At 43.0% G+C, this 27,185-nt stretch overlaps 1 protein-coding gene across 3 annotated transcripts in view; it reads right to left on the bottom strand.

Moving 5' to 3' along the window:
* Positions 1-510: 510 nt before the first annotated feature.
* ARSA (arylsulfatase A) overlaps positions 511-27,185 on the bottom strand; it is a 40,548-nt gene continuing 13,873 nt past the window's right edge. For all 3 annotated transcript variants that reach the window (XM_056573019.1, XM_056573020.1, XM_056573018.1), the window contains exons 3-9: positions 25,045-25,285; positions 24,723-24,941; positions 22,416-22,585; positions 14,333-14,457; positions 12,433-12,560; positions 7,393-7,495; positions 511-846 (exon numbers count right to left, since the gene is read on the bottom strand). In XM_056573019.1, the coding sequence (XP_056428994.1) occupies positions 548-846; positions 7,393-7,495; positions 12,433-12,560; positions 14,333-14,457; positions 22,416-22,585; positions 24,723-24,941; positions 25,045-25,285 (1,285 nt within the window). In that variant the 3' untranslated portion in view covers positions 511-547. The remainder of the gene's footprint in view (positions 847-7,392; positions 7,496-12,432; positions 12,561-14,332; positions 14,458-22,415; positions 22,586-24,722; positions 24,942-25,044; positions 25,286-27,185) is intronic.

The raw sequence follows: 27,185 nt of genomic DNA, 5'->3' as shown, positions 1-27,185 counted from the left end.
CCGTCATTACGTGCAGAGCGAACTCGCTCTTTTCTGTAATGATAGTGCAGTGCCGCAGCGGGGATCCCGGGGCTCCCCAAGCAGCGGGACCGTGGCGAACTGACATCTTATCCCCTAGCCTTTGGATAGGGGATAAGATGTCTAGGGGCGAAGTACCCCTTTAAGATGTCATCTCAGTGTTCCGAGTACTTCCTCCTTTAATTTAGATGGCAAAACGCCATGTGTTCCTCATCCCTTTTTGCTATTCTCATCGCCATTTGAAAGTTGGTAAGCTGCTGTCATCCTGAAATTCAGAGCGAAATCGGTTTCGCTGGACTCGGCTCGCTCATTTCTACTCTTTATGTATCTGGGCTACAAAAGCTGCATCAAAACTGCACTGCACAAAAAATTATTTCAATATTGCATGTGTGAATGGAATAATGAAAAACAGAAAAAAAAATTACTTGCATCCCTATTAATGACTTGTTATAAATACGGGCTTCCCAGAAGATCACACAAACACATGACATGAGGCATGTTCAGAAAATCATTGAAGTTTACTGTAGAATTAACAGCGGCAACAGTTTGGCTTAGGTGTGCAATCTGGGTTGCAACACGGTCTCAATGAAGGATCTTTGCCTTTGTTAATTTCACTTTCAGCATAAGTCATACTTTTCAGAAACCTTTCCCGCTCATTTTGGATTGCATTTACAATTGGTTCTAGGTCTTTAGGGATAACTACTTTCAGCAAGTTGTAGTTCTCAGCAGGATCTGTGTCAAGATCAAACAGCAATGGCGGGTTATGTTCAGTCAACAGTGCAGTGATGTGGCAGTCTGGATCTGGAGTTGTTTCACTGTGAAATGCTCCTTTGGGGATATGTACAAAAAAACATGACAAGAATTAAAGATAGATATAGGTTTCAAGAAATAAGACATCCGTACCTTAGAAAAAAAATAGTGGATAAATGGAAAAGAGTAGGACAGCAAGATCAGACTATACACAGGGCTCTCTTGCTGTCCCTAACTATAGAACCCCCTTGGGTCTGCATAGGAGTTTTTCACCAAGACTAATTACTAAATTGCTTACTGACAGCCTGTTCACCCGCACTAAACCCAATATACTAAGTTATAGTGTGGGTGAACAGCTTTAAAAATAGGGATTAATTACTTTAATCTGTGTAGTAGTTGCAGAGTTAATGCTGTTTATCCCTGTCAGGCCTAAGGCCTGATTATGGAAACATACATGTGTTTTATAATTGCATCTATGTATAAACTAAGACGTGGGGGGTGAGGGGTCATTTAGACGGTGTATCCTTTGTTTTTGTGTATTGCAGTCAATTGGGGCCTGTCTGCTGTTTTCCTCTTTTGAAGTCAAAGGCCCTTTGAAGCAGCAGGATGTAAGGGGTCTCTGGTCCCATATATGACATAAGAGATGCCCCCACCTGGTGGGATCAGAGGGGAGGGGGGAATGGAGTCTCCCTCCCAAGAAAGCAGTTATGATATATTTAAACAATGCTAGACTAAAAAGTTGGGTTGTTCAATGCTGTGGAACAAGCTGACAAGACCATCCTAAGAACAGCTGGAACCTCACTCTCTCTCATGGACTGCTAATATCATTGTGCTGTAAGAACTTTATTTTTGCTTTCTGAACTAGTCTTGCTAAACTCATATATATTCTTAGAACTGTATGTCATTTGTTTATTTTTATGCATAGCACTGTGATACCTTTTATCATATTAAATGTTTAATTAATCAGCTCCGGTCTTTGATCTCTAAATATATGAGCTCACCTTTCTGAAGGCAGCTCGGGTGAAACCCGTTTATCTAAGGGTTAATTTGGGGACTTGCTGGGACTAGTAGTGGATACCCAGAGGTCTGGCGGCTTTAACCCTTGCACCATCACACTCTCTCTAGAGTCTTGGCTGGACCAATAGGGTGTGATCGTGACAACTGGTGGCAGCGTCGGGACATATTTAGAGATTTTTAGTGCTTGCTGGATTTTACCTGTAAGGAAATGTTAGCACTAAAAAAGAAATTGCATACATCTTCTTGTGTGTAAATTCCAAAGACAGAGCTCAGTGCTGGTTTAAAAGACATACAAAAAGAGTGCAAGACAGTTCTGTCCTCCCCATCTCCTGTTTTACCTCCTCTGTCTCATCTCGGAAATATGGAGGCATATCGCAAGCAGTCCAAGCCTGCACTGGAGCTAATGTGCCAAGAAAAGGACATCCCTACTGCAGGAAAGAACAAAGAACAACTTATTGCTGATCTTGTGGAGTATGATGCCCGTGCAGAAGAGCTGAGTGACATGAGGCAAAGTCCTACAGCTGGAACTGCCATCCAAGGACTGATATCTCCTGGGGAACACAGCAACATTACTCCCCATCAGGACAGTACTCCACATGAGGCCTTGGACTCTTATATGCGGACTACCTTACAACACCTGGGAATGTGGATGCTAATATGAAACTCCAAGAGGCGGCAGAAAGAGAGGCCCAGCGGAGGCATGAACTGGAGGTTCTGAGGCTGAGAGGGGATGCTTCATCTGCACGGAGTGATGTGCAGGATCAAGGAGACCACAAACCCTGCTTAGAACATTTCCCCATGTTGGAGAAAGATGGTGATCTGGATGTGTTCCTGAGGGGATTTGAAAAGGTTTGCCGGCAGTTTCATCTACCTAAGGAACAGTGGGGACGATATCTAACCCCACGGCTGCGAGAGAGAGCTCTGGATGTGTTTGCTTCGCTTCCCTCAGAGAGTGACCAGGACTATGAGGCAATAAAATCTGCCCTGTTAAAAATTTTTAATCTTACTCCAGAGGCTTATCGGAAAATATTTAGGACTTTGCAACAAAGCGCTATAGAAAGCTCCACGGAACATGCAGGTCAGCATTCAGGCAATGGACTGGGGGCCTACAAGTCACTACCTATGAGGCCCTGGAGGACTTGATGGTCCTGGATCAGTTTCTCCAAACACGGAGCTTTGAAGCCAGAGAGTGGATTTTAGACCGCAAGCCCAAGACAGCCATGGAAGCAGCAGAACTAGGAGATGACTTTGCCAACAACCGGGCGCCAGCAGCAAAGCGTGAATCTGCACAAGCTGGAGCAAGTACCTGGAGGGGAGCCACACAACCATAGAGCACCACCAGGTCAGCCGGGAAATTCTTGCCATCATTCCCAAAAGCAACAGGAGCCACATTGGGTCAGGGGGACACCCGCCGATGTTACAGATGCAACAATATTGGGCACCTGAGTGCCACTTGCCCCAACAAAAAGAATTCTCCACCAGTAGCTGGAGGACACACAGCCGTTTTTCTGGTGTCCGGAGCGGTGGAGAAAAGAGCAGATAACCTACAGAGTGCAACTGTGGGTGACCGGGTTACAGTGGGTTTACGAGATTCTGGAGCCCCCTTTACCTTGGTGCGGCCGGAAGTGGTGGATACAGAGGACATCATCCCTAGAAGAACCATGGCTTTAAAAGGAATTGGAGGTGTGCGGCCTGCTGTGCCCATGGCCCGTGTGTATCTGGATTGGGGTACAGGCAAGGGTTTGTGGGAGGTGGGGGTCTCTGAGGACATCCCTGTTAATGTTCTGCTGGGGAATGATTTGGGTCGGATGGTCTGTCATTATGCTCCAGAGGACACTACCTGCACACTGGATGGGCTAGGAGAGAGCCCTGTTCATTCAGAGGTACTGTGCGAGACTTTGGGAGACACTGTGAACTGTGGTAACTGGGAGGGGGTGCAGGGGATTGATAATTGTTTACCTGTGACTGAACCAGTAATGTTTTCCAAAAGTGGAATGGGGTGTATTGTAAAATGTGGTGACAATGCATTGCCAATGCCAAAACCTAGTGTAGATGGGCTAGGGGGAGGGGTTGGTGTGCCCCTTGTGACATGTAAGAATGAGGGACCAGCAGTGAGCGATATATCCCAATCTTGTGAGCCTAAGGAGGAGGAGGGAAGGAGTGATAGCCCTGTGTATGATGCCTGTATTGTTATGTCTGAAACTGAGGGGGGGGGGGGGGGAAGGTAAACCCCAGGGAGACATACCAATGGTGGCAGTGGTAACGTGTCAGCAGCATGCCAGGGCTGCAGCTTTAAAAGGAAGGGAGGATGGTGATGCAAGGGGCAGCAGAGGAAGGTGGAGATGCTAGTTCATCTGGGGGAAATGTGCTCCCTGATACCATGAGATGGGGGGAGGGAAATTAGCATTTCCGGGAAGCTCTGCGCAGTGACCCTTCCCTTGAAGGGCTGAGGCAATGTGCTGAACATACAGGTGTTGACACAGATGGGCATCGGGTATATTGGGAAAATGATATCTTGTACTGGGAGTCCCTTTCCAAAGGCATGCTAGGGGCCCAGGAAAGAGAAAGGCAGTCAGTGGTTCCTAGGCCGTACAGGAAAGAGCTGCTGAGGTTGGCCCATGAGACCCCCCTGGCAGGACATTTGGGAGTGGCCAAGACAAAGTCCAGGTTGGCACACAATTTCTACTTGCCGGGTATGGGTACTGCTGTTGCCAATTATTGTAGATCTTGTCGGGTCTGCCAGAGGGTGGGTAAGTCTGGGGATGTTACTCGTGTTCCCCTACTAGTCATATCTGTACCCTTTGAACGAGTGGCAGTGAATATTGTGGGGCCTCTAGCTATACCCAGCAGCACAGGGAAACAATTTATTCTTACTGTTGTAGATTATGCAACCAGGTACCCTGAGGCTGTTGCCTTATCCTCCGTCCGAGCAGATAAGGTGGCAGATGCACTGATCAGTATATTTTGCAGGGTGGGGTTCCCCAGAGAAATGCTCACTGATCAGGGCACACAGTTCATGTCCAATCTCATGCAAAGTCTCTGTAAGAAGGTGAATGTACAGCATTTGGTAGCTTCTGTGGTGGAGTATGTTCTGAAGTTCAGGGACAAGAGGCAGGCATTTACTGGGCTGGTACAGGACAACCTCATAGCAACACAGTCCAGGCAGAAGTACTGGTATGATCACAATGCAAGGGACCGGGTCTATGAAGTGGGACAGAAGGTAATGGTTCTGAACCCCATCAGGCAGAATAAGTTGCAGGCTGCCTGGGAGGGTCCCTTCCCCATTTTGGAGCACCTAGAACCCACCACATATGTAGTTGCCCTTGATTAGAAAGGTCAGAGGCAGAGATAGTACCACATTAATATGGCATACTATGACCCTGAGAAGGTGGTACTCAGTGTATGCAGTGCACCAGAGGAAGGGCTGGGTAGTGATCCCCTACTGGACCTAGTGGAGGAAGCTAAGAGCCAGGGATCCCTTCAGGATGTGGAGTTCAATCCACAGTTCTTAGCTGCAAAGGAAAGGCAGCTAAATGAGGAAATAGGCCCCTTCAATGCCATCTTTGCCTGGGAATGCATCGAGAAGAGAAATAGATGGTTAAGGGAGACAGATCTATCGGCCTGGAGGGCCAGATCTCTCTGTCTCCATCTTAAGGGGGAGGTGTCAGGCCCAAGGCCTGATTATGGAAACATACATGTGTTTTATAATTGCATCTATGTATAAACTAAGACCTGGGGGTGAGGGGTCATTCAGACGGTGTATCCTTTATTTTTGTGTATTGCAGTCAATTGGGGCCTGTCTGCTGTTTTCCTCTTTTGAAGTCAAAGGCCCTTTGAAGCAGCAAGATGTAAGGGGTCTCTGGTCCCATATATTAGATAAGAGATGCCCCCACCTGGTGGGATCAGAGGGGAGGGGGGAATGGAGTCTTCCTCCCAAGAAAGCAGTTATGATATATTTAAACAATGCTAGACTAAAAAGTTGGGTTGTTCAATGCTGTGGAACAAGCTGACGAGACCATCCTAAGAACAGCTGGAACCTCACTCTCTCTCATGGACTGCTAATATCATCGTGCTGCAAGAACTTCATTTTTGCTTTCTGAACTTGTCTTGCTAAACTCTTATATATATTCTTATAACTGTATGTCATTTGTTTATTTTTATGCATAGCACTGTGATACCTTTTATCAGATTAAATGTTTAATTAATCAGCTCCGGTCTTTGATCTCTAAATATATGAGCTCACCTTTCTGAAGGCAGCTCGGGTGAAACACGTTTATCTAAGGGTTAATTTGGTGACTTGCTGGGACTAGTAGTGGATACCCAGAGGTCTGGCGCCTTTAACCCTTGCACCATCACACTCTCTCTAGCGTCTTGGCTGGACCGATAGGGTGCGATCGTGACAATCCCCTATCCACAGAATAGGAGATAAGTGTCTGATCGCCGGATTTCAGACCACTGGGGCCCAACTCATGATATTCTGTGGATAAAATTAAAATGTTACTTCCCTGGAGTACCCCTTTATTTTTATTTGATAAGCCATTGGACTGTATAAAATACGAAGTACTTATTCTTCTATAATCCTAATCCTGTAGTGACCTTTTATAAAATTTATATATATATATATATATATATATATATATATATATATATATATATACACACACACACATATATATATATAATACACACACAGTGATGCTGTCAAGGGGCTAGTGCACTCCAGCAAAAGTGTATGGTGCAATGATGGCAAAGGCTCAGCGGTAGCGGCGCCTATAGCACATGACACTGCTGCAATGGCTATAATCAGGGATAACTTTAGATCTGGCTATCATACCCCTTAGATTCCAAAGCCACTACTAACTGCAGCATATAAGTGGTCAAGCAGATGTGTTACGCTGACAGAAACAGTGCAAAGCAATACAGAAGTATTACAGTGTAATATATGATTGCATGGTCATATCCTCTAGTCCAAAACAAAACAAAAACAAAGCACAAAACAGAAAAACAAAAAACAGATGTATTTCCCTGCCTGTCACCCGCAATTTGAGTCCCACTTGAAACTCCGGATGAATGTGAACTGTCCAATTCAAATGAATGGGATTGGTTCTATCATCCGTTTTCCTCTTTTTCCACAGCGCCGGAGGATAACGACCCCCTGGACGACAAACGTATGTGTATGGGGGGCCTTGCAGAGTAGTTATACTGTTATGTCTTTGACATCTTTGCTGATATTTTTTCATTTGCTCGATTACTCTAAAGCTTAGTATATTTACAATAGCAGTGTTAGAGATGTATTTTTCTATGTTAACTGACTGCCATGTTATTTCCATGTGAAATAAAAATATACTTTAATTAATAGAAATAGATGCATAGATTTTGTTGACAAGCACCTGGATGAAGGTTGCAATTTTGTTTAACCCTTTTTTGCAAGTGTAATATAAGTTGGTACATTTTCAGATGTATGAACTTATCCTTACTTGTCTTCCATTTTAACTCACTTTTGTAAACCAGTGTTTTATTCACATGCTACATAATGTAATAAAAAATAAAAAAAAGCTATAAAGATAGAGGATATCTTAGCCAGTAATCGCATAAATCAGCAATTACCTTGTGTATAGAAATGAGCTTTGTATTTTCCCATCCTCAGGGCATGGATCCCTCTGGTTGGATCGATAGATGGAGGGTAATAATAAAAAGTGTTCCTTTGACTCTGAATAACAAGAGATAAACACTTATCATGCATGGAGACATGTCTACATTAGTAAAACCAGAACGAAAAAAAACAAACAAAAAAAAACCAGAGGGCTAAATATAGCTTTATATAATGAAAACTGAAGGATTCTACTGATATTCAGTTTAAGGTCTATACTAGAAAACCATTAATATATTTTGGCAAGATCAACACTTGGGAATTACCAACGGAAGGCGTTACACATTCACCACAAAATTTTCACTGTGCAGTACAAACATTGGGGGAGATTTATGAAAACCTGTCCAGAGGAAAAGTTGCTGATAGCAACCAATCAGATCACTTCTTTCATTTTTCAGAGGCCTTTTCAAAAATGAAAGAAGTGATCTGATTGGTTGCTATGGGCAACTCAGCAGCTTTTGCTTTGGACAGGTTTTGATAAATCTTCCCCATTGTGTTAGCTGAAAAGGTAAAGTTACATTTGACCAATGAATGGACTGCAGCAAATGAGCAAGTGTGACCACTGGCACTAGACACATTCTGCTAAAAAGGGATTGTTGGCTTTGGTAAGTGAGTTCAGTGAGGACATTTTCTTTTTTTTCATTAGTTCCAGCTTGTTCCAGGAGGGCATCCTGGAAGTTGTAGTCTTGCAGCAAGTAACGGGTGGATGGTAGATGTGTGGCTTGGTGATTGGTAACAAGCGTCTCTGTGAGAGAGGGTAGCGGGGATGAAATAAGGCAGACCCTGGGTGGCTGCGGAGTGATGCCAGCCCGGGCTCCTTTGTACATACCATGGCGCCGCTCAACACTATAATTTCATATTCCTATGTATGAAATCCTGATCTCCAAAAAGAGTTTTGTAAGCACAGTCCGGGCTGGCTTACATTTGCAGTGTTATTGTGTGACATTCGCACTTGATACATTTTTGACCACTGCAAAATGAAAACTGTAATTGCCTTTGGTATGGCTGTTGGAATTTTTTAATGTACAGACAAAAGTAGCAAAAAAAAGTTGCTTGGGCGCACCTGCGACTTTTTGTGCGACAATTGTAGGCATAAAAAGAGCTCTAAATCCCTTTATTTTATTTTAAGCCACAATATAAAAAATTTTACTAAGGGGAGTACAAACATTGCAGGCCTGGGGATATTCATGAGGCCTCTAGCAGATATTGCCGGTACATATGTGTTACGATGCCCTAGTGTTCTGAATCAGAATGTGTCCATTGCCAGTTGTCACAAATGCTCACAGGCTGTCCCTCTTTAGCTGTGCAGCACAAAAACAAATTTAAATGCAAAAGTGTTTTTATTTTGCAAAACTACTAAAACATAAAAACTTTTGCTGGTGTTGCTGTAATGATATCAATCCAGAGAATAAAGTTATCATGTTATTTACACCATAACACCAATGGCAAAATTACTGTTATAATTCACTATGGGGGAGATTTATTAAAACCTGTGTAGAGAAAGAGTGGTGCAGTTGCCCATAGTAACAAATCAGATTGCTCCTTTCATTTTTAAAGAGGCCTCTGAAAAATGAAAGAAGAAATCTGATTGGTTGCTAAGGGGAACGGCTCCACTTGTCCTCTGCACAGGTTGTAATAAATCTCCCCCTATATGTACCCCAAAATGCTGCAATTAAAATATACAATGCATCCCACAAAAAGCATGTCATCATACATTCAGAAAAATATCAGAACTATGGCTTCTAGAATGTAGCGATAAGAAAACATAAATGCTTGCTCATTAACCCCGTAAGGACCGGGGGTTTTTCCGTTTTTGCATTTTCGTTTTTTGCTCCTTGCCTTTAAAAAATCATAACTCTTTCAAATTTACACCTAAAAATCCATATGATGGCTTATTTTTTGCGCCACCAATTCTACTTTGTAATGACATCAGTCATTTTGCCCAAAAATCTACGGTGAAGCAGGAAAAAAAATCATTGTGCGACAAAATTGAAAAAAAAAAAACGCTGTTTTGTAACTTTTGGGGGCTTCCGTTTCTACGTAGTACATTTTTCGGTAAAAATGACACCTGATATTTATTCTGTAGGTCCATACGATTAAAATGATACCCTACTTATATAGGTTTGATTTTGTCGGACTTCTGGAAAAAATCATAACTACATGCAGGAAAATTAATACGTTTAAAATTGTCATCTTCTGACCCCTATAACTTTTTTATTTTTCCGTGTATGGGGCGGTATGAGGGCTCATTTTTTGCGCCGTGATCTGAAGTTTTTAACGGTATCATTTTTGCATTGATATGACTTATTGATTCATTTTTAAATGATATAAAAAGTGACCAAAAATGCACTATTTTGGACTTTGGAATTTTTTTGCGCGCACGCCATTGACTGAGTGGTTTAATTAATGATATATTTTTATAATTTGGACATTTACGCACGCGGTGATACCATATATGTTTATTTTTATTTACACTGTGTTTTTTTTATTATTGGAAAAGGGGGGTGATTCAAACTTTTAATAGGGGAGGAGTTAAATGATCTTTATTCACTTTTTTTTTTCACTTAGGGACCTATAACACTGCACACACTGATCTTCTATGTTGATCACTGGTTTCTCATAAGAAACCAGTGATCAACGATTCTGCCGCATGACTGCTCATGCCTGGATCTCAGGCACTGAGCAGTCATTCGGCGATCGGACAGCGAGGAGGCAGGTAGGGGCCCTCCCGCTGTCCTGTCAGCTGTTCGGGATGCCGCGATTAGCCGTGGCTATCCCGAACAGCCCGACTGAGCTAGCCGGGAACTTTCACTTTCACTTTTAGCCGCGCGGCTCAGCTCTGAGCGCGCGGCTAAAGGGTTAATAGCGCGCGGCGCCGCGATCGGCGCTGCGCGCTATTAGAGGCGGGTCCCGGCTTCACTATGACGCCGGGCCCGCCGTGATATGACGCGGGGTTACTGTGTAACCCCGCGTTATATCAGAAGAGCAGGACCAAGGACGTACCGGTACGTCCTTGGTCCATAAGGGGTTAAAAGGGTTATCCAGCAATACCTAAATAGAGCTAAATTTCTTTCAAAAACAGCCCCACACCGCTCAACATGTTGTGCGTGGCATTACAACTTGGCTCCATTCACTCTAATGAAACGGAGCTGCAAAACCATAACCTGAGGACAAATGTGGTGCTGTTTTTTTTAAAAGAAATCAGCTCTTTTAATGCTCGGTTATCCCTTTAAGGTCTATAATAGGCTGGTGACTAGGAGGTTAAAAGGCTTCTGGTTTTACACAGTTTATGACAACATATCATAAGATATCTTCATTGCTCAGAGAACTGTAGCAGAAGCAGTAGGCATTCATGCGTTCTTAGTTACAGGACAGAAGTCCAACTGGGAGATAATTGTTTATTTGTAAAGTCTACTATCAAAGGAACTGTAGAAAACTGGAAAAGAACATTAACACAATGTAACCTACAGTACCAGTAATGACTCAGCAAAGCTTAGCCTAACCTTTAAAAACAGAAAAAACAAATAGGAAAAAGAAATGTATGTATCAATCGGGCCAACTTTAAATTTTAATTTCATTTGAAAAATAAAAATTAGAAAAAGGATCCCAAAAGGGGAATTTATGCGTCATTACAATTGCTGTTCATTTAAATTTCCATCAATGGAATTGAAGCTCAACTATAACAAAACATATAATGAGAATAACAGCTGAAAGATTGCCTATTGTAAATGCAGAACAAGATGTTCACAAAATGTGTGAGGCATTTGTTTATCGAGGCATTTCAGTAGCAAAGTGGGGTACTTCCTAAAACCTAAATTAAAGGAAAAGTGGAAGAATCAAACGGCACATTCAAGATTTCAAACAAGTATTACGAGATTTGTGAATGGAAAAATGGCATGCACAAATGGATATTTCCCAAGATATGATTTTGCTCATGTAATACCATCTGTACAAAGGGAAACAGTACATTGCCCCGAAATGCTTAAAATCATGGACAATTATGGCTCCAACTGACAGGATTATTGGCAACATTGTGCTGGTATGGGTGTACGTATAAGGGATGGGGTTTTGGCAGCATATATTCACTGGCATGCGGTTTGTGGCCTGACGGATCACCCTACTGCGATCACATTAAAGTGATTAATGGTCATACATATAGGACTCCAGGGTCATCTGGCCATATTCTATGGCGTAAGGGCATACTTGATATGTCCCAACAACTGCGTGGATAGGTTTGAGTAGCAACACCAAATAACTATGGACAAGAAAAAAAACTAAAAAAAGATGGATACAAAAAAAATATCTAGTACAGCACCTTTGGGCTATATTCACATGGCAGAATTTTCACACATCTGCACCAATTCCATGTCTGCATTTATTTGAGTGGTTTCTGGCTTATGCAGATTTTGTGCAAAATCGGTGTGGATTTCGCACGGAATCCAAGCAGAATCTGCATGCGGAAATTCTGAAGCATGAATGGGAGTGCAGAATCCTATTGAAGTCTATTGGGTTTAATCTGATGCGCATGCAGAAATTCTGCCATGTGAATATAGCCTTAGGCTGCCAAGAAGAATTGTAAGGCTTAATGGTTACCCCATGTGGAAAAAAAAAATTTCAAATCAACTGCTGCCAGAAAGTTCTGTCTGTCCACAGTGCTCTCTGCTGACACCTCTGTCCACATCAGGAACTGTCCACAGCAGGAGCAATTCCCCATAGCAAACCTATCCTGCTCTGGACAGTTCCTGACATGGACAGAGGTGTCAGCAGAGAGCACTGTGGTCAGACAGAAAAGAACCATTCAACTTCCTCTGGAGTATACAGTAGCTGATAATCCTTCCAGTACTTAAGATTTTTAAATAGAAATAATTTACAAATCTGTCTAACTTTTTGGCACCAGTTGATTTGTAACCCCTTGATTTTGACCCCTTTAAGTCATCACCCAGCCTTACCAATACCAAAAAATGCAAACTACCTTTTAGGTATTTCATATTGCTTACCTTTTCGCCATTGAGAATAAGTTTACTTATATCATATCCATCTAAAGTGACTTCGGGAACAGGAGCGCCCGCTAAAGATGCTACTGTAGGCAGAATGTCCAGAGTGCTGGCCAGTTCGGAGGTCACTCCTACAAGTTATTAGAAAGCAAACATAGACAATGGCTATAACCTTAGGCACAGGTATGAGAACAAAACCTGAAGTTAAAAATCCCTCATATTGCAGACATCTGTAAAACCGTATTTAGTGCACTAAAAGTCAGATTTTCTCATTGACTTACTAGCAATAAGCAGCAGATAAAAAGCTGTAGAAAATAGGCAGCTGAAAATCTGCAGCAAAATTTGCACTAAAATACGCAGCAAAATCCGCTTGTGTGAACGAGCCCTATGTTCATGTGTATAGGATCTGCTGCATATTTTCTGCAGCTGATTTTGCTACCCATTGAAGTAAATGGGTAGCAAAATTAGCTGCACACAATATACAACAGATCCTGTACGTGTGAATATACCCTAAGGATGCATTCACACGGGCTTATTTGTCAGTGGATCCGCAGCTGCGGATCCGCTGACAAAGGCCCCTAAAGTGTTGCCCTCTTTGTGCATGCTAATAGCGGCAATCCGCAGCTACCAGCAGACACACTGAAGTGCGAGTCGCAGTGTATCCGCACATCCCGCACATCGCGGCTGCTCCTTCGGCTCCCTGAACTACACAGAGAGCAGCCGCGATGTGTGCGAGTACACTGCAGGGTAACTCGCACATCGCAGTGTGTCTGCTGGTAGCGGCGGATTGCCACTATTAGCAGGCACAAAGAGGGCAGCACTTTAGGGGCCTTTGTCAGCGGATCCGCAGCTGCGGATCCGCTGACAAATACGCCCGTGTGAATGCACCCTAAGGGTACCTTCATACATGCATATTTTCTACTGCAGTTTTGATTCAGTAGATTTTGCTGCCCATTGACTTCAATGAGTAGCAAAATATGCTGCAGCAGAAAATACGAACTTGAACATAACCTTAGGGCTCGTTCACACGAGTGGATTTTGCTGCAGATTTTCAGCTACTTATTTTTTACATCTTTTTCTCTGCTGCTTATTTTTTTGCTTGTAAAGCAATAATAAAATGAGAAGCAGAAAATAAGCAGTTGAAAATAAGCAGCAGAAAATAAAAAGCAGCTGCGGAAAATCTGTACAAAAATCTGCTCGTGTGAATGTGCCCTTAGGTTGGGTTCACACTGCAATTTTGTTTCTTTTTGATGTATAAATGTTATACACTTGAAAAGAAACCATATCCATTAACAGATGCTACTATATGCCAGAATCCGTTCCCTATTGGACTTACATTATAAAAAAGAAAAGAGATAGCAACATATTTTCTTTTTGCTGTACACAATAGTGTAGTTGACTGCATTTTGGTATACAGCAAAATTAAATATACTGTAATGGAAATAGTGAAACAGGCAAAAATGCAGTGTGAACCCAGCCTTGGGCTTTGTTGAGACACACATTTTTGCCTAAAAGCCACAAAAATTGCCCACTTTCCTTTGCCCATCATGATGCAGCTTTTAGAGGGGTTTTGTTTGCTTTTTCCAAATTAGTGTGTATTATTATATCCTTTTTAGTAGATTTTTTTTCCTCTGCTTTCACAAGTCAAAAGGGACAAAAAACAAAAAAAAAAAAAAAAAAACCTTTTGCCACTTTTCCACCAGGTAAAAAAAAAAAAAGTGTGTGTGTGTGTGTGTGTGTGTGTGTGTGCGTGCGTGGGGGGGGGGGGGGCGCTTTGGTATATCTTCAGATACAACAGATTTATTGATCAGCCTTAAACACACTGTCCAGATGTGTCAGAGATAAATCATACACGAGAAGTTTTGAGAAGATACTTCTTTAGATAAGCTTTGTTGTTTATTACCTGGTTTTATCTTCTCTTCCCAATACATGATAGCCGGTTCTCGCAAGCCTCCCTCATAAGTTGTACTTTTACCACATTTCAGGAGACCAGAGCTACCACCTCTCTCTTTACGCATTGTCTCTGGTCTGGTAAAGATAAAAAACATATGATCACTCAAAAGCACAAAAGAAAAACAGAACAGAAGTTTTTTTCATCCCCTCCCTTACAAACTTAAAGGGGTATTCCAGGAAAAAACTTTTTTTTATACATCAACTGGCTCCAGAAAGTTAAACAGATTTGTAAATTACTTCTATTAAAAAATCTTAACCCTTTCAGTACTTATGAGCTTCTGAAGTTAAGGTTGTTATTTTCTGTCTAAGTGCTCTCTGGTGACACGTGTCTCGGGAACCGCCCAGTTTAGAAGAGGTTTGCTATGGGGATTTGCTTCTAAACTGGGTGGTTCCCGAGACACGTGTCATCAGAGAGGACTTAGACAGAAAAGAACAACCTTAACTTCAGAAGCTCATAAGTACTGAAAGGGTTAAGATTTTTTAATAGAAGTAATTTACAAATCAGTTTAACTTTCTGGAGCCAGTTGATATATATATAAAAAAAGTTTTTTCCTGGAATACCCCTTTAATGCACACATTGGGGAAAATGTATCATCCTGATCTATTCTCCACAGTAGTTTAGACATTAAAATTTGCGAAGTTTTGGTCTAGCGTGCGACAAATTTATCAAACGTTGCATGCTGTTTTATAAATGTAACACTTACATTTCAGAAGAAAGGAACACTGGTGGATGTGGATCCGCTGGACCTGTGTGGCAGATGACTAGGACCGTACCAGGGAGCGAAGTCTAAGGTGCCGCTGGTTTTCACCAGAGCCCGCCGCAAAGCGGGATGGACTTGCTACAGCAGGCGGCACCCAGGAGGGATAAGGCAGCTCGTAGTCTCTCAGGCATAAGGCAACAAAGATCTGGCAGGGAAGTGTGGGAGGAGGAGGAGGAATTTATCAATGAGCCACAGGTGTACTACACTAATTGGCGCATTAGCCCTTTAAATCTTAAAATCTCCGGCGCGTGCACCCTAGGGGACGGGGACACGCACGCCGGACCAGAGAGGCAGAGGCGGGGAGAAGCACCTGATGAGTGACGGACTGGGATTCGCATGCGGGCGTGTCCTGCGATGCGAATCCCAGCCCCGCCAGCAGCAGCAGGTAACGGGACCATGCGCTCACAGCCAGCGTGTGCAGCCAGAGCGCATAACGTAACAGTACGCCCCTCCCCCCTTTGGCCTCCCCCTCCTTTTACGACTCCGAAAACTCCTGAGAAGGTCACGGTCCAGGATATTCTCCTCAGGCTCCCAAGATCTCTCCTCAGGACCGTAACCAGAACCAGACCAGACCAGACAAAAAAAAATGTTTACCTCTCACAGTTTTAGTGGCAAGAATCTGTTTAACTTTGTAGATATCAGAAGAGCCAGAGACAGGTGTGGGGACAAGATTCTTTTGAGAAACTGGTTTATGACAAGAGGCTTGAGGAGAGAAACGTGGAAAGAATTGGGAATTTGTAAAGTAGCAGGTAGACGGAGTTTGCAGGAGACAGGATTCATTTTTTGTAGAATCTGGAAGGGACCAAAGTAGCGAGGATCAAGCTTGTAACAGGGTATCTTGAAGGGGATGTACTTGGATGAAAGCCCCACCATGTCACCAAGAGATAATGACAGAGGAGGTCTTCTACTTTTATCAGCTTCTGCCTTCATGCATGAAGAAGCCTGGGATAATGATTGTCGGGTCTGTTGCCAGATGGTGGAGAAGCAGGCACACCGGAGGAAACTGGGAGAGGAAGAGGAGAACGGAGATGGAGTCCATAGACAACAAAAAAAGGGAGACGACCTCGTGGAATTCAGCCCAGAGGAGAAGGTCGACCTAATCGTCTCGGCGAGCTGAAACAAAATGCTGAAGATAAGTCTCAAGGATTTGATTAACCCTCTCCACCTAACCCTTGGACTGAGGGTGGTAGGCCGAGGAGAAGTCCAGCTTGATGTCCAGATGGTTACAAAGGGCTCGCCAGAACTTAGAGACAAACTGCACACCACGATCTGAAACGATATGCTGAGGAAGACCATGTAAACAAAAGACATGCAGCAAGAAGTACTTTGCCAGCTGTGGAGCAGAAGGAAAACCGGGTAGGAGGAATGAAATGATCCATCTTGGAAAACCGATCTACAACGACCCAAATGACAGTGTTATGAGATGGTGGCAAATCAGTGATGAAATCTATGGCAATATGGGACCAGGGAATATCCGGAATAGGTAAAGGCTGTAAGAGTCCTGCAGGTCTTTGCCGAGGAGTTTTGTCAAGGGGCACAAGTTTCACAGGAACGAACCAAAATCAGAAACATCACGTTCAAGATGGGGCCATCAGTAGTGCAGGGAGATTAGAAGTAGAGTCTTGTGTATTCCAGCATGTCCTGCTGTCAAGGAAGAATGACCCCATTTCAGTACCTTGCATCTCAATCTGGCGGGCACAAAGGATTTTCCCGGAGGAACTTGCTGAATTTCAGCAGGAGCGTCAGGAATCAAACGCTGAGCAGACTGAAGGTATAGAAGATTCTTATGGTCGGGGTAGATGCTGACCGGATGAGAAGAACCTTCCAATAAATGTCGCCATTCCTCCAAAGCTAGCTTGATAGCGAGGAGTTCACAATCTCCAATGGAGTAATTCCTCTCAGCAGGAGAGAATGTCTTGGAGAAGAACCCACTAGTTACAGTCTTGCCCTTGGAGTAAGAACGGCACCCTCTCCAATAGATGTAGCATCAACCTCCAAAGCAAATGGCCTCTCCGGATCAGGTCTTTTAAGCACGGGAGCAGAGGCAAACGCAGACTTAGTGAGAGCCGCAATTGGAGCAACCAAGGACGAAAAATGTGGGATAAATTGATGATAATAGTTATAGAATCCCAGAAAGCATTGAATAACACTTAGGCCCGAAGGACGAGGCCAATCCAACACTGCAGACAATTTATCTGGATCCATCTGCAGGCCCTGATGAGAGACAATGTAGCCAAGAAACCTAGACTTCTCGAACAGACATTTCTCCAGTTTGGCATAGAGATTATTCTTTCGTAGGTCGCTGAAGAACCAGACAAACATGAGTATGATGCTCCTCTAAGTTGGAAGAGAAGATCAGGATGTCATCTAGGTATACGGCAACACAGGTGTAGAGAAGATCACGGAAGATATCATTAACAAACTCTTGAAGAATGGCTGGAGCATTGCAGAGACCAAAAGGCATTACGAGATACTCAAAATGTCCGTCACGAGTATTGGAGGCCATTTTCCATTCATCTCCCTTGCGGATACGAATGAGGTTATACACTCCACGTAAGTCCAACTTGGAGAAGACCTTGGCACCACGTACACATTCAAAAAGTTCTGAGATAAGAGGTAGTGGGTAATGGTTCTTGACTGTGATTTTGTTAAGTCCCCTGTAGTCAATGCATGGACGGAGTGAGCCATTCTTCTTCCCTACAAAAGAAGAAACCAGCTTCAGCAGGAGAAGAAGACTTACGGCTTTGGTCTCAGGAACCAATGGAGGGTATATCCTTCCACGAGGAGGAGTGGTACCAGGCAGAAGATCTATAGGGCAGTCCTAAGGACGATGTGGAGGCAGAGACTCGGCTGGTTTCTTGCAGAATACGTCAGAGAAATCATGGTAAGGTGGAGGCAGACAAGGCAAAGGAGGAGGACGAGAAACAACTTCTGGACTGGACTGAGACAAAGATTTTGACAGAACTGTCCCTAGCGAATTATTTCTCCAGTTCTCCAAGGAAGGCCAAGAAGAAGCTCAGAAGTACAGTGATTCAGTACATAGAATGCAATCTTTTCTTTATGCAAGACACCCACTTGCATGACGAGAGGCTCAGTACAGAATAGCACCTTACAGTTGATATTTTGTCCATTAACAGAGGAGATGAAAAAAGGCTTGGCAAGCCGAGTAACAAGAAGATGATATTTGTGGACGAAAGAAGCATCAATAAAGTCCCCTGCAGATCCAGAATCCAAAATTGCTGTAGCGCTAAAGGAAGACTTTCCAGAAGTGAAGATTTGTACAGAAATGGTCAAGTGAGGAGAGGTGGTATTCACACCTAGGGACGCCTCTCCTACGTGCCCTAGGTGCAAGCGTTTTCCCGGATACTGTGTACAAACTGAACAGTCTTTGAGGAAGTGTCCCGGGCTAGTACAATACAAACACAAATTCTCACTGCATCGTCGTGATCTCTCCTGTTGCGTAAGACGGGAACGATCCACTTGCATAGCCTCTTTGGCAAGAGGCGCAGGAAACTGTAGAGGTGGACGTTGAAACACGGGTGCCAGGCGAGGATATCTCCGTGTTTGAGCAGGTTCCCTCTCTAAGCGCAGTTCTTCCTGTCTCTCAGCAAAACGCACATCAATACGTGGGGCCAGGTGGATAAGTTCAGTCAAAGAAGGAGGATCACGTGCAGCCAGGGCATCTTTAATCCTGCTAGACAGTCCTTTTTTGAATGTGGCACACAAGGCCTCATCCATGCTAGTTCTGAGGCTAGAGTGCAGAATTGAACCACAGTCACCTACAGAAGAATTCCCTTGACATTGTTTCAGCAAAGCCATCTCAGCATAAGAGGCACGTGCAGGATCCTCAAAGACACAGCGAAATTCTGCCAGAAAAGCCGTCAAGCTACCGGATCACAGAGGTCCCAAAGGGGTGTAGCCCAGGCCAGGGCTTTTCCGGACAGTAGGCTAATAACAAAGGCCACCTTAGCACGTTCCATAGGAAACAGTTCAAACATGAGCTCCGAATGCATGGAGCACTGTCTAACAATGCCTCTGCATAACTTGGACTCACCGTCATATTTAGAGGGTAATGGTAGAGGTAGCTGGGAGCCAGAAGACACTGCAGGAGCTGGAGGAGGGAGTGGGACAGGTTGCGGGTGCTGCTGCTGTTGCAAGGCCAAAAGCTGTTGTATCATAGCAGACAGTTGGTTAAGTTGCTGCGCCTGTCGCGCCAATTGCTGAGACTAACGTACCACAACGGAGGGAAGATCCACAACTTCAGGCAGGGGTATCGCAGCGGGATCCATGGCCGGATGCGAATCCCAGCCCTTCCAGCAGCAGCAAGTAACGGGACCATGCGCTCACATCCAGCGTGTGCGGCCGGAGCGCATAACGCAACAATAAATTCGGCTCACAAACTTCTCGTCACCTATTTAGATTGTATTACCGCCTGGGTCGGCCTAGTTTGCGTTGATGTGACTTTGTGACTTTTCAGGAAAAGTAGCAGTTGATAAATTAATAACCACTGCATTTTGTGATCTATAATAGACCACTATGTTTGTTGGGAAGAGAAAAGCTCTAAACCAAAAGTCGCATAAAAGTCTCAACTAGACTGACTGAGTTTCTAAGAGACAAATCTTAAAACGGTCTAAACAGTTTGATAAGTCTGCCTCATTAACTACTTATTGGCCCAGATATGCCTCAAACCAAAACTGTTCGATTTGCCTACAGCATACAATCTCAGCTTGGATTTCATATCTTAACCAGCCCAGTTAAAATAAAAGCTGAACTGCAATTGGTTGCTATTGGGACAGTTTTACTTTTAGGAAGGTTAATAAATCTGGGTCATTAATGCTCATTTATTTCGCTTTTTTTTTTTTGCTGAAGAATAGAAGGTACGTACAAAAAAATGTACCCTACATACTGTTTTCTTAATTTTATTTTCTTACATATCTCGCCCAGCTTTATTGGTTTACCTTATACTTCTTATTTATGATCTAGCGCACTGAAACTGACGAAAATCTGTGTTTAACACAACTGCCAGCTAATGGCCTTAACACCCTCATTTTGCCTTATTATTGAAGAGATTGCATGCTTTATTGTTATGGCTAAAGTTCCAACTGACACTTTAGGATTTCTCTTATTGTCTCTTATCATATTGTAGAGGGATATCTTCTCTTCTTTCTACTGTTTTAATATATTGTTAATCAAAAAAACAGTCTGTCTTACATTACTATTAAAAGAGGGAGGAAATAAAATAAAAGGGGGGTTAAAGGGTGGGAGGGGAGGCATTTTTCCATGCAAAATTTAAGTTACAAGATACAAGTGACAAAAATGTGACACGTAAATTCAGATCACAGAAAAAGACAAGATGAGTAAAGAATGAAAGAATCAACCATGTCCAAGAAAAAATACAATATCACTACCGCATAGTACTAAAACATAATAAATTACTAAATTAAAATATATAATGATGCATAATTGCCCTCAGTGCCAATACACAAAAAACTGAGAATACCAATAAAAGCAAAGAAAGTCCTAATATATTGGCCAAGGATTGACAAAAGGAAACGTTAGTTGGGCTAAATATAAATGCTGAGGCCTATAATTCTTGGTCTTATCACAAACATAGTAAAGAAGCTCAGTGTAGAAGTGATACACTTCAAACCTGCTCAGAAAGGCAAAGTAAAGAAAAAAAAATCACTCAGTATAAGATGCTATATCACATAGAGGTTCCAGGTATCCAAAATGATAAGAGTCTTCTCACTGACATCTTGAACTGTATCACCAGAAATAACGGCTCCAAAGTATAAGACAATAATAAGATAAGCATTATGGGCGGGGATTCATCAATCTATATAGAGTAATTTTAGGTGTATTTTCTTGCGCAAGGATATTTCCTGCGTTCTTTTTGTGCGTCTTTTTTGGTGGAGCTTTTTCTAAAGATGTCACCGTTCAGGTGTACTGTAGAGCCGTTTTTCCTGTAGACATGAATTTACTAACTGCGTCTTTTTCAAAAAGAACGCAAATGTCATTTTTTGCGCAAATATACACCAGCTCCGAGCACACGTACAAGTCTGCCTTATATTTTTTTTTTTTAAGAGCTGAGATGGGCTGCATTCTATTACTGCACATGATTCACAGAGACCCATGCACAAGTTTAGTAAATTTTGCGCAGCTAAATGACAAATACACGCAGCAGAAAGGGGTAAAAAAAGATCTATCATACACTGATGTTGATGAATCCCCCCCTATGAGTGTACTACGAATTACAAACTGCTTGTGTTCAAACTACTCTGAAACCAGGTTTTTTTTATTTTTTTCATGGAATTTGAAGGGAGTTATTCATAAAAATCTGACAAGGCCTCATACCAGCAGTTATCATTAAAGGGGCTTTCCTTAAAGGAGTACTCCAGAATACCAAAATTGTACTCCATACTGCCAGCAATAAAAAAAATAAAAACCCTTCGCTACCCCGGGGCCTCGGGTAACCCACTCCGGTCTCCGCCGCGATCCTCTTCCTGGTTGCCGGTGGTCGGCGAGTCATACCGCACTCAGCCAATCACCGGCCGCAGTGAAGTCCCGACTCGGCCTGCGATAGGCTGAGCAGCAGTGTAATGTTTTTGGCCCCAGCAGCAGGTGCACCTTTAAAGCACAAGTCCAGTGTTGCTCTCATTCCTGTTCTGCAAAGTTTGGCATAGAGCGACATAGGCCACGCTGGGTGGTACAGTTGCCAAGGCAACCATATCATGCCCAGCAAGTTCCGTGCACAAGTTCCATTAATTAGAAAATCACTTGTGCACTGAATTGGCTTGGTGTGGTGCAACCCAGAAATTCAGCCACTCAGCATGTGCCGCATCTTTCCACACCGAACAGGAGAGCAACGCTGGAGTTACGCTTATAGTCTACATCCAGGTCAACTGTGCCTGGATGTAGACTATAAATGAGGTGAAAGCTCACAGCTGCATTTATTGTGTAGTGGTCCTACCAGCTCAGCTTACCCTCACTTCAATGCCCGCTGACCTGCAATATTCTGGCATGGCCATTGAACAATGAATGGTTCAATCTTAGTTCATGCTGTACATCCAGGTATAGTGGCTTGGCATGACAACACTGATCAGTTCATATTTTAGGTTTCAGTAATGGTTATAATCTGTTCTATAATCTCTATATTGTAACAGCACAAAGCCCAAAAAAAACGGATACAGTTTAGAACACATAAGAACTATAAATCCTCATTACATATTGTTTTGAAAAACATTACCATTTTAACTGCATAGAAAGAATTACCCATTGTCAGAAGTAAAGATGATCAGTGTGTTATTCTGAATTCCCATATCCCACACGGACTTCATCAGCTCCCCCACTGTTCCATCCAATTCCAGAAGTGCGTCTCCATATTTTCCCCTTGGAGAATGCCCTGTATACCGAGCACTTGCAAACTGTGGGTAATGTGTATGCTAAAGGAAAAGAAGATACCCATGACTAGAAAATAATTAAAATTGTCCTATTAGTATCTTTAGAAGTGTTTTTTTTTTTCTTTTTTTTAATCCCTCTCCTGCCCGTTCCTGATGAATTTCTGTCCATTACCACCCTCTCCCTCAAGGTGTTCCACTCCTGCTAACATGTGTGCCCTGCACGCTCCCGCTAACATAGAAATGTACAGACACTAGGGTGCAATGCTCTGTACCCCCTACCCCTCAAATAGGAATGTTCAGACACTAAGATGCAATGCTCTTAACCCTAATTGCTCTGCACATATCCTAATGTGTATAGCAGTGTACAGACTAGGGTGCAATGCTCTGCTCATACTCCATGTGTATAGGAATGTACAGACACTATGGTATAATGCTCTGCACATACCTCTATGTGTACAGGAATGCAGCGGCATATTTACACGCCATAATGATAAGTGACTGGAAATAATCTTAAATGTGAAGTAAGTTAAAGGGTAGCTCCCACCATCCTCTTTTTTTTTCTGTCCCTGCCTATTGCCCATCTATCCCTAATCCCTCCCTGCCTTTATTTATTTTTTTTTTTTTTATTATCTTAAAAATGGCATTTTGTCTGCCTGGTAGTGTGCTCACTACTAGGCAGACTTCCCCAGCAGGCACCACGTCACCGATGCCTGCTGGGGCGCCAACTTCCGCCCTTAGTTCACCTGACAGGGTGCCTCCAGCTGTTTCACCACTACAACTTCCAGCATGCCCTGACATCTATTTGCTGTCAGGGCATGCTGGGAGTTGTAGTGGTGAAACAACTGGAGGCACCCTGTGTTGGAAGACACCCAGCCCCCAACCAATATCACCCCTGTGCCGAACCATGAGCGGGGGTCTGTAGCAAGCAACAAGCGTGTGCCCGGCTTCCTGTCATGCCCGTACACTCTGGAAACTGTCTCTATGTTTCTGGAGGATTGAAAGTCCTCCAGAACCATAGAGAGAGTTACCCGAGTGTAGGAGCATGATAGGAAGCCGGGCACACGCTTGTTGCTCAGTGTGTGATGGACCCTTCTGTAAATGGTGCCCCCCTCTCCGTATAACGCGCTCCCCCCGGTAATGACAGGACACAGCTGCGAGGAGCAGTGAGGAGGCGGCGTATCCCCACTGGAGCCGCGGCTCTAAGGAGAGGTAAGAGCCACGTGCCTCCCTGCTGCAGGGAGAATATGCAGCAGGGAGGCGGCCAGTGTGTGAGTCCAGGGAGCCAATGCGCAGCCCTGGATTTCACTGTGCTCGCTCTTAAACAGGCGGGAGCGAGCACCGCAGTGACTGAATTTCGACTCATTTGCCAGGCTCAAATGAGACGAAATTCTGTAGTGACGTCACTGCCGAATGCATTTGGCCACTAGGAGGGAGACCCCTAGTGGCCGAATTTAAAAGTGATTTTAAACTGGTTCAAAATCACTTTTTTTTTATTAAACTATATTAGAGATATGTTGTAGTACTTAAGTACTACAACATATCAATGTTTTGATTTCATGACAGTGCCCATTTAAGTAAATGTGAAGCTATTTATATACCTAAGGGCACATTATACAGTGGGCAGCTTGCAGTCATTCGTGACCCATGTATGTGTATATCGGCTGGTGAGGTGAGGACAATGGGTGCTCCAGGGCAGGCTCCAGAACAGCCGTTGTACGTACTACGTATGCAATGTACTATGTTGCCTAGCATACCACCTCCAGTCAGCAGGGGGAGGAGACAGCAGGACAAGAGACTGTGCATGCGTATGGCTTCAAGCATGTTCTGGAGTGTGTGGGATTTGTGGGACCCACAAGCATAGTGCCTGATGACCTGATCCTGCAACAACTTCATCACCGCCCTCACGTTTTGCATTGGGTCCTATGGGATCCAAATCCTGATGCAGGGCTCTACTCTGAACAGCTGGGCAGTATCTTGTCTCCCTCTCTCCATTGAAATACATTTATGCTCAGCCATCCCAATCAGCATATTTATGTAAGGGGGGGGGGGGGGGGGGAGGAAACATCTGCTGGGCAAATATTCAATCAACAGCTGTAATGTTGTGTTGTCAGCTTTTACAACTTACAACATGTGACCCACATTTAGCTAATGATTATCTGTCATACCTTTGAACACTTACATGTGATGCATAGTACAGAAAGAAAGGCTTCCTTTTGCTCACTGCCTCACGCATAAATTCCTTGCTAAATTGCTCATACATAGGCACTAGTCCAGTAAAGTTCACTGGCTGTTGCAAGATCTTCTCATCGATGAACACAGGCAGAAGGGTCTCCCCCAAGTCACATGTCCCATAGCACTGTGTGCTTGGAGGGAAACATATCAAATTCTTACAGGGACCCTGTAGAAACAGAAAACATGTATAAATGTAATACATACCATCTTGCCAAGAAAGGTAGGTGTGTTTAAAATAATGGGCAATACTTCTAAACAAACTACATTACCTGATCATGTGAATAAGGAACACCCAAAAAGTGCTGAAATCCCTGACGTGTGGGGAGGAACGTTCCATTAGCTCCCAGTCCCAGATGCCATTTACCTGCCATGGCTGTGACATATCCACGAGACTGAAGTACTTCAGCAATGGTAATCTCATTCAGAGGAAGTCCACCTACCGAGCTGGGGTAAAACACTCCAGGGTACACTCCAGAACGGGTCTGGAAACGACCAGTCAGGAGACTGGCTCTGCAATGATAAAAAACAAACATGGCAGCAAAAATATCAGACTGGGTAAAAGAAATAGGCCTGTTAGCATATCACGAGCCTCACACTAACAAGTCAGTATTAAAGTCAGTATTAAAGGCTTAGTTTTTATACTGAACAAAAAACCTTGATATGGTCTTACCACAATCAGTGGTCATCATGAAGTCAGAAGAGGAAAACTATACATACATTACTATACAAAAGATCAGGATTGGGGATATTCCTAAACCAATGAATGAAGTTACTTACAGCAGTGAAATACAACCTCTGGCTCTATGGCAAAACTACAACTCTCACCATTCCCTGACAGCAAGATACAAATGAGGTTATGCAACAGCTGGAGGGCACAGGTTGGGGAACACTGAGTAATAGTTACAAGGTAAAAACTTGAAATACAACACAATCTGACTCCATGGTATATGTGCACTTTTACACATATTCACAGTCTTCTCTCTGACCGGAAAACATACGTTGCTTGCTTATATCAACTTTTATTTATTGTGCTAGAGAGGTATCTCTCAACTCCAATCCTTAAGGCCCCCAATAGGTCATGATTTCAGGTGGTAGGATTATCGTCAGTGCATAAGGTACAAGCATTCTCTGAATGGGATATCCTGAAATCATGTTTTGGGGGACCTTGAGGACTGGAGGCAAGAAGCACTGTCCTAGAGATTCCTTAAGTTAAAGAATAAACGCTTAAACATAATGCTAAAATGAGGGGGAGTGACATGATAGGGTGACATGTTATGTATTGTAAAATCTTAAGACAGGTTCCCTTACACCCTGTGTCCACTCCCACTCTGCTGAGCATGCATCATAGCAGGATGGTCCCAGATGGTGGCTAATGCCGGACATCACCGATCAGGGTGATGTCTGGCATTAACTCTTTAGACGCTGCGATCAAAGTTGATTGTGGCGTCTAAAATGTAAAAAAAATTATGAAAAATAAAAATAAAAAAATAGAATTCCGGCAGTTCAGCAGTGAAATCACGGGGTTCCAATCAGCTAAGAGGATGGGAGGAGGGTCCATACCTGCCTCTGTCCCATCCGATCAGCGCTCTAGTCCTGCAGGCAGCCTAAGCAGGCTGTAGCAATGGAGCTTTGATAACACTGATACATGCTGTGCTATAGCATTGTTCAGTATATGCAATCAAAAGCGTGTAATAGTCCCCTATGAGGACTAAAAATAGTGAATAAAAAGGTAAAAAAAAGTTAAAGTTTGAATCACCCCCCTTTTCCAATTTTTTATAGAATATAATAAATAAACAGCGTAAATATTATTAATAATAAATAATAATAATTAATATAATTTTTTTTTAAAAGTGATCAAAAAGTCCCTCAAAACATAAATGGTACCAATAAAAACAACAGATCACAACGCAGAAAAGAGACCCCTCTTATATCCCCGTATACAGAAAAATAAAAGAATTATAGGGGTCAGAAGAGAACAGTTATCAGCAAACCCATTTTCATACAAAAAGTTATTATTGTTTGACCCCTTAACGACATCGGAAGTAAAAATTCCCTCCCCAATAAAAAGTAAAACGGCAGTTTTTCCCATTTCACCCCCAAAAAGCGTAAAAAATAAATAAATTAATAAACATATTTGGTATCGCTGTGTGAGTCCAAACTATTAAAATATAAATGTTAATTATCCTGTATGGTGAACGGCGTAAATGTAAAAAAAAAAAAGTAAACTAATACAAAATTGCTGCTTTTTTATCACATCATATTCCAAATATTTTTTTTGAAAAAATGTATTAAAAGTTTTATATATGTAAATGAGGTATCAATAAAAAGTACAGATCACAGCGCAAAAAAACTGCCACAAAGTTTCAAATTAGAGGGATTTTAAACGTACTAATTTGGTTACAAAGTTTGA

Source organism: Hyla sarda, chromosome 4 (genome assembly GCF_029499605.1).
Source record: "Hyla sarda isolate aHylSar1 chromosome 4, aHylSar1.hap1, whole genome shotgun sequence".
NCBI lineage: Eukaryota > Metazoa > Chordata > Amphibia > Anura > Hylidae > Hyla > Hyla sarda.
This window is presented reverse-complemented; position numbering and strand designations above follow the sequence as displayed.